At 46.0% G+C, this 8,798-nt stretch overlaps 1 protein-coding gene across 1 annotated transcript in view; it reads left to right on the forward strand.

Moving 5' to 3' along the window:
- The first annotated feature begins 368 nt into the window (after positions 1-368).
- LOC145395567 (uncharacterized) overlaps positions 369-8,798 on the forward strand; it is a 92,147-nt gene continuing 83,717 nt past the window's right edge. The window contains exon 1 of the mRNA XM_080269154.1: positions 369-613. Coding sequence (XP_080125280.1) covers positions 369-613 — 245 coding nt within the window. The remainder of the gene's footprint in view (positions 614-8,798) is intronic.

Consider the following 8,798-nt stretch of genomic DNA (forward strand, 5'->3'; position numbering starts at 1 on the left):
TACCTTTAATACCACGACCACAACCAGTCCCAGCTACCACAACTACCGCTATCTCAACCATACCTACCACTATCCACCACAAAGGACCAGAATCAACCAACATTACAACCAGTCTTCTACCACCATCACCACAACCACACCAGTACCACAACAACCATCACCACACCACACCACCACACCCACTATCATCACCACCATAACCACCTTCATCCCCAAACCAACCTACTTCCAACCACCACCACACCCATAATTACCACAACCACACAGCCATCTCCCTACCATACAATCTACCACTCACAGCCTCTCAACCCACACACCAATCATCGCGCAAACCCTCCGGGAACCCCCTGAAAAAACCGTCTGAAACCATGGCACTCAACCTCACCTCGCCTAACAACGTGGGGGCAGTTAGAGAGAGTGGCAATATGTTGATGTGTAAACAGTGGTGGAGGGTTTGTTGGACGTATGGTGATCAGTATAAGCAGTATCGACACCTGTACTCTAGGAAGACGAAGATTAACACGCTCAGGAAGAAGGAGGAAGGAAAGAAGAAGGAAGGAAAGGAGGAAGAAGAGGAGGAGGACAGCTGTGAGGATGGGCACGTCTGGAATGGGTAAGTGAGTGGATGGTTTGGGTTGTGATGGAGAGAGGAGGAAGATAGAAGGAAGGAAGGAAAGAGGGAAAAAGGAGGAAGAAGAGGAGGAGGATAGCTGTGAGGATGGGCACGTCTGGAATGGGTAAGTGAGTGGATGGTTTGGGATGTGATGGAGTGAAGAGGAAGATAGAGGGAAGGAAAAGTAAGGTGGAGGGAAGAGGAAGAAGGGAGGGGAGGGAGAAGGAATGGTTGGGAAAATGAACAGAAGGAAGAGGGAAGGAGAAAAAGTAAGAACGGAAGGAAGGGAGGGAGGGAAGAAGGAGGGATAGCAAGAAGATAGGTGTCTGGAAAGAAGGTAACACCAGTAAAGTGCGTGACGAGCGAGCGAGCGCCACGTCATCACAATTTCCCCCTGATATAAAATTAAAGGCGGAATCTCGGATATTTAATTGCTACAGTTGATGCAGAAAAAAATGTTACGGTACGACGAACAATATTAATTTGATTTAGTTTATGCAACAGTGTCAACTCTGGAACTGTCTCCCTCTGTCTGTATTTCCTACTTCCTATGATCGCCAGTCTTTCAAACGCAGTGTGTTCAGGCATCTCGACGTGAACGGATCTTGAAATTGGCTCTCCTTTGTATTGTTTTTGTTTTTTTCTTGGAAGGAACAGTTTGCGGGCTCCTGGCCTTTGGTTCCTTCTTGCATTAAGAGAGAGAGAGAGAGAGAGAGGCGTTCACCGATTAGAGACGAACACTGCCTTGGAAAACTCTAGATGCCAAGGGGTTCCTACGCCTTTGTGGGTGATTTTTGAGTTGATGAAGTTTATTGAATGAGTGGATGACACGCAGAAAGAATTACACCTCTGCTTCACACAGGAGTATAGTTATCGGCGTCTGCTTAGCGTGGCGGTCGGGTCGGGTCGGGTCAGGTCGGGTCGGGTCGCTCATTTCCAGACCTAACGGGGAGTAAACATGGCTCTCGCTCTCTCTCTCTCTCTCTCTCTCTCTCTCTCTCTCTCTCTCGTAATTTATTTTGATATTAAACGAAAAGGACAAATTTGCAAGTTTTTTTTTTTTTTTTTTTTTTTTTTTTAAATGCCTGTCGGGCTGAAATAAACTCGAAGGACCAAAAGAGAGACCGATGTGGAGGACCGAATGGAGTGAGAGACTGACTAGGTGTGAGAGTTAATCGAGGGAGAGTGGAGCGAGAGACTGACTATAGGAGTGTGAGTTGACCGAGGGAGCGAATGTGTAATGCTGAAATATCCTGTACATAGAGACTGATTAAAGAGACAGACCGTTTTGAAGGAGCGAGAGACTGACAAGGAGTGCAAGTTGACCGAGGAAGAGTATGTGTAATAAGAGAGATGGATCCAATCTCACCCTTCACACTAGCTTGAGTCACAGGGGCAGTGGAGTGAGAGGTGGAAGACGAGGACGAGGTACAGGAAGGGAGGGAAGGAGGGAGGGAGGAAGAGAGGGAAACAGGGAGGGAGGAAGGAAGGGAGGGGAAGAGGGAGGGAGGAAGGAAGAGAGGGGAAGAGGGAGGGAGGGAGGGAAGGAAGAGGTGAAGAGGGAGAGAGAAAGGAAGGAATGGAGGGTGGGTGGTTATGTGGAAGGATGGAAGGGAGGATGGTTTGGTGGAAGGAAGGGTGAGTGGGAGGGAGGGAGGAAGGAAGGAAGGGAGGGTGGATGGGAGGGAGAGTGGTTGGGTGAAAGGAAGGGATGGAGGAAGAGGTGAAGGAAGGAAGAAAGATTGGGAGGGTGATTGGGTGGGAGGAAGAAAGAAGAGAGTAAAGAAAAAAGGAAGGAAGGAGTAAATATGAAAGACAGCAGGAACACAACTATTAGTCTGTTGATATTGACTTTGGTATCTTTTATATGAGAGAGAGAAAGAGAGAGAGAGAGCAGTGAAGTCAAGGAGAAAATAAGATTACACTCTGAAGGTATAGTGTTACACGCCTTTCCTTCATTCCCATCTTCCTTCCTTCCTTCCCTTCCTCCCTCCTTCCTTCCTTCCTTCCTTCCTTCACTCCCTTCCTTCCCTCCCTCCTTCCTCCCTTCCTCCTTCCTTCACTCCCTTCCATCATCCCTTCATTCCTATCTTCCTTCACTCCCTTCCTTCCTTCAATCCTTCATTCATTCCATTTCACTTTACTTTCCCTCCTTCCTTCCTTCCTTCCTCTCTCCCTCCATCCCTTGCGTTTTCGTATTTGCATTTATTAGTATCTAACTCTCTCTCTCTCTCTCTCTCTCTCTCTCTCCTTTTCTCCTGCTCCTATGCACTATATTAGGATTAAGGCCGGACCACCTCGTAGGGACCGTAAGGTCTGTGTGGTCTGTGTATCTATGTAACTCTCTCTCTCTCTCTCTCTCATTGTCCTTCCCTGTTAATCCTCCTCCCTCCCTCCCTCCTTCACCTCTGATCCTTTCCTCCTTCCCTCATTTCATCACCTTCCTCCTCCCCTCCCTTCCTTCCTTCCTTCCTCCCTTCCTTCCTTCCCTCCTTCCATCCCTCCCTCACCTGTTTCATTCCTTCCCCCTCTTGTTTTTCTCTCCCTTCTTCCTCCCTCTCTCTCCTTCCTTTCTCTCCTTCCCTTCTTCCATTTTTCCTCCCTCCCTCCCTCCTTCCTTTCCTCCCTCCCTCCCTCCTTCCTTTCCTCCCTCCCTCCCTCCCTCCCTTCCTCCCTGTTTCTTTCTTTCCCACTCTGCCTTTTTTCCTTCCTTTGTTATCCTTCCCTCCCTCTCTCCCGCCCCTTCTTCCCTCCCTCCCTCCCCCCTCTCCTTCCTCTTTCCCTCTTTTTAATTCCATCCGTTCATTTGTCATTCTTTCTCACAGGATTCTCTCTCTCTCTCTCTCTCTCTCTCTCTCTCTCTCAGAATGGAAGAGAAGGGGTGGGGCGAGGGAGGAGAGAAAAAAAAAGAGAATGAAGGAGATAGAAAAATGAGAGAGAGAGAGAGAGAGAGAGAGAGAGATCAAAAGAAGGTAAGATCAGATATTCCCTCCATGCAGCTGTCAGAGGGAGGGAGGGAGGAATGAAACAAGGAGGGAGGGAGGAAGGAGATGGAAAGGAAGGAGGGAGGAAACGAAGGAAGGATGGAAATAGGGAAAAGAAGAATGAATGTGTGTGTGTGTGATCGACAGAGAGAGGCAGACTACCTGTGTGTGTGTGTGTGTGTGTGTGTGTGTGAGAGAGAGAGAGAGAGAGAGAGACAGACAGACAGAATAAACTGATCCCTTTCTTGATACTACGTTGTGTGTGTGTGTGTGTGTGAGAGAGAGAGAGAGAGAGAGAGAGAGACAAACAGAGGCAGATTAGCTGTGTGTGTGTGAGAGAGAGAGAGAGAGAGACAGACAGACAGACAGACAGACAGAATAAACTGATCGCTTTCTTGATACTACGTTGTGTGTGTGTGTGTGTGAGAGAGAGAGAGAGAGAGAGAGAGAGAGAGACAAACAGAGGCAGATTAGCTGTGTGTGAGAGAGAGACAGACAGACAGACAGACAGACAGAATAAACTGATCGCTTTCTTGATACTTCGTTGTGTGTGTGTGTGTGAGAGAGAGAGACAAACAGAGGCAGATTAGCTGTGTGTGTGAGAGAGAGGGGGAGAGAGAGAATATGTATAAGGTGTTGTCAACAAGACCCCCTGTCCATCTTCTGCATTACCGGTATATATTGATTTGATTAAGTGTTTGTGACAGTCCTAACATTGAAGGCTGGAGCTGGTGTCTTAATGAGAGAAAGAGAGAGAGGGAGGGGGATGGAAGCGAGAAAAAGAAATTGTAAGTAGAGGGAGAAATGATGAAATAGAGAGACAGACAGACAGAGAGAGGGGGAATGTGAAAGAAATTGTAAGTAGGAGAAATTATGTAATAGAGAGACAGAGAGAGGGTGATGTTAGCGAAAGAAATTGTAAGTAGAGGCAGAAATGATGAAATAGAGAGAGAGAGACAGACGGAGACAGAGAGAGTGGGATGTAAGCAAGAGAAAGAATTTATAAGGAGAGGGAGAAATGATGTAATACAGAGAGAGAGAGAATGGGAATGTGTCAGATATGTAAGAAGAGGGAGAAATACAGACATTGAGAGAGAGAAAGGGAGACAGCGAGCATGAGAATGGAAGTATAAGAGAGAGAAAAAAATGTAAGTAGTGGAAGAATACTGAAATTGAGAGAGAGAGAGAGAGGGAGGGAAGATGGAGATGAAAATGTTAAGATAGAAATTTTAAAAGAGAGAGAGAGAGAATTATCCTCTCGTCACTGCATAACACAATCGTTACACCAAATGGCCTCTCTCATATATTGCATTTATTTATTTTTATTATACCTCCTTTATTTTTACCCAGGTAGATTAATTTGACTAGTAACCAAGGAGATTTGTACCCTGTCAGATCCCAGACCCCTTCCAGCTCGTGTAGTCATAGTGGTGGGTTGATTTGACTAGTAACCAAGGAGACTCAACAAAGATCCCTAACCCCTTACAGCTCAGGTGATGGCCAGGTATAGTCAGACTGGAGGGTGGATTTGACTAGTAACCAAGGAGACACCCTATAAGACTGTATTTCATTAAACCACATTGTATAGATAGATAATAGATAGATAGACGATATAATAGATAGAGGACATAATAGACATATTTTTGTAATAGTAACCAAGGAGACTCTTACCTCTTAATCAACCCACCACATACGTACGTACATACATACATACATACATTTATAAATACGTACATGCCTGCTTACATACCGGTACACACAAACAGGTTGCTTTCTTCCAGTCATAATTGCACACACACACACACACACACACACACACACACACACACACACACACACACACACACACACGCACGCACGCACATTAATTCATACATAATCCAGATATTTACGTGCTCACACATCCACGTACAGACACACTAATACGTACATACATACATACTCCAGATAAACGCACGCACACACACACACACACACACACACACACACACACACACACACACACACACACACACACACACACACACACACACACACACACTGTCCATCTGTCTCTATATCAATATTAATATCTCTAATTCTTCTTTATCTCTTTGTAATGCAACTCTGGACATAGACTAGGTAACCCGTTCCCTGAGGGCCAGCATTCCTCCTACGCTCACCACATGGCGCTACACACCTTCCCCTGTCACCACTTATGCACTAATCCCCACCGTCCATATTGAATACATGCCGGGACTCTCTCATTCCGGACTGGTGTATTGGTATTAGAGAGAGAGAGGGAGGGAGAGAGAGAGTCCATATGTCTGTCTGTGTGTCTGTTACTCTGTCAGTGTCTATCTATATATCTATCTATATATCTTTCTATCTTTCTATATTTCTTTCTATCCATCCTTATATCTGTCTATATGTTTAGCTTTATCAGTCATCTCTCTATCTGTACATATCTATCTATCTGTCTATCAGTCCATCTATTTTCTCTAACGCACACATACTTTCAATTGTACTAACATGCCCATAAATTTTCTCTCTCTCTCTCTCTCTCTCTCTCTCTCTCTCTCTCTCTCTCTCTCTCTCTCTCTCTCTCTCTCCAAACCTAACAGACAAACAGGTTCTCTGACATAATTGAACACACACACACACACACACACACACACACACACACACACACACACACACACACACACACACACAGGTTCCTGTTAGAGAGAGACAGAGAGAATCTAACTGGCTTTCATCCTTACCATACTTCATCTACCAACATTTCTACAACCACAACTACCAACATTTCTACAACCACAACTACCAACATTTCTACTACCACAACTACCAACATTACTACCACAACGACCAACATTACTACCACAACTACCAGCATTACTACCACAACTACCAACATTACCACTGCCAACATTACTACCACAACTACCACAGCTACCAAGATTACTACCACCATCTGAACCACCAACACTACCATCACAACTACCACCATGTGTGTGGGGGGGGGATTTACGAGACAGGTAGGATTGAGTTATTTCTCTCTCTCTCTCTCTCTCTCTCTCTCTCTGTCCGTCTTATCTATATCTATTTCAAAATCATCTGTTTATCTATATATCTATTTATATTAAGTTCATCAGTCTATCTAATTCTTAGTTGCAATCTCTCTCTCTCTCTCTCTCTCTCTCTCTCTCTCTCTCTCTCTCTCTCTCTCTCTCTCTCTCTCTCTCTTACACACACACACACACACACACACACAAGTGCTTTATCTTCCAACCTCTGTCTTCCCGTCAATCACCGAAGCCGTTGAGCTATCTCTCTCTCTCTCTTTTTATCCCTCTCTTTATTTCTGTATTCTCTCACATCCCCTCTCTTTTCCTTTAGTCTCTTATGCATTCTCGCTTTTGTTATACTTTTCTTCCCTTCCTTCCTCCTTTCCTTCCTCCCCTCCTTCCTTCCTCCCTTCCTTTCTTTCTTTCCTTCCTTCCTTTCCTTCCTTCCTCCCTTCCTTTCTCTCTATCATATTATTCCTCCATTTGTTAATTTCCCCTTATCCTTCCTTCTTTCCTCCTTCCATCCTTCCTTTCCTCCATTCCTTCCTTTCTTTCCTTTCCATTCTTTCCTTTAAGTTCCTTCTTCAGTCCCCCCCCCCTCTCTCTCTCTCTCTCTTGCTTGTACTCTCAATCACTTTCTCCCTCCCATCATTAACCGGTTTTCTCTCTCCCTCCCTCCCTCTCTCTCTCTCTCATCCCTCCCTCCCTCCCCTTCCTTCATTTCATTTACTTTTAACATTCCTGTCTCCTTTCCTTCCTTTCCTTCCTTCTTTCTTTCCTCCCTCCTTCCTTCTTTCTTTCCTTCCTCCCGTCTTTCCTTCCTTCCTTCTGTCCTTTCCTTCCCTCCCTTCCCTTCCCTTCCCTTCATTCCCTCCCTTCCCTTCTTTCCTTCCTTCCTTCCTTCCTTCTTTCACTTCTTTAATTTTTACATTCTTATCCTTCCTTCAATCTCTCTCTCTCTCTCTCTCTCTCTCTCTCTCTCTCTCTCTCTCTCTCTCTCTCTCTCTCTCTCTCTCTCTCTCTCTCGTTGCACAGGTCGTCTCCTGCACGCCTATCAATTGCCCTTCAGTGTAGAGTTTACCAGAAATGGATGAAAGTAAAGAGAGTGAAATGAGAGAGAGAGAGAGAGAGAGAGAGAGAGAGAGAGACCATGGAGAGAGAATTTTGAGATGCCTACCTACCTACCTATATCTGTCTTTACCTACCTTCCTACCTACTTACCGGCCTATATCTGTTTTTCTTTACCTACCTACCCATCTATCTGTCTGTCTGTCTCTATCTATCTATCTATATGTATTCTCACCTACCTACACACCTACTACTCTACCTACCTACTTACCTACCTATCTACGCGTCTGTCTAACTATCTGTCTCTCAACCTACCTACCGACCTACCTTCTACCCTCACTACCTCCCTTCCTCCCTCCCTCCCTGTGGCGTAACCCCTCCCTCTCTCTCCCTATGTATCTAGGTACCTTCCCTTGCCTTTACCTACCTACCTACCTGCTTTCCCTGCTCTGCCCTCCTACCTTTCCTCCCTCCTCTTACCTACCTACTTACTACCCCCCCTCCCCCGCTCTCTCTCTCTCTCTCTCTCTCTCTCTCTCTCTCTCTCTCTCTCTCTCTCTCTCTCTCTCTCTCTCTCTCTCTCTCTCTCTCTCACCCTACTTTAATCCCTTCTTCGCTCTCTTCCTCCCTCATTCTATTCTCTTTTCTTTCTTCTCCTTTTTCACTAACCTCCCTCCCTCCACCCTCTCACTTCTTTTCTCCTTCTCTCCCTCCCTTCCCTGTCCCTTTCTTCCTCCTTCCCTCCCTCCCTCCCACATCCTCTTCTTACCCACCTCCCTTCCTCCCTCCCTCCCACATCCTCTTCCTATCCACCTCCCTCCCTCCATTTCGTAAGCAGTCCTTTGTTTCTTCCTTGATCAGATTTTGGTTGTCATTCTGAGCAACCACCATCGCCACCACAATCACCACCATCGCCATCGCTCCCACCGCCACCACAAACACCACCATCACCACCACAATCACCATCATCGTCATCGCTACCACAATCAGCACCATCGCTACCACCACCACCACAATCACCACAGTCGCAACTACCACCCCAGTGCAATGGCCGCCAGTGTATCGTGTGCTGTTGTCACTGCT

This window comes from Coenobita brevimanus, chromosome 4 (genome assembly GCF_032717465.1).
Source record: "Coenobita brevimanus isolate Jiangsu-jjx chromosome 4, ASM3271746v2, whole genome shotgun sequence".
NCBI lineage: Eukaryota > Metazoa > Arthropoda > Malacostraca > Decapoda > Coenobitidae > Coenobita > Coenobita brevimanus.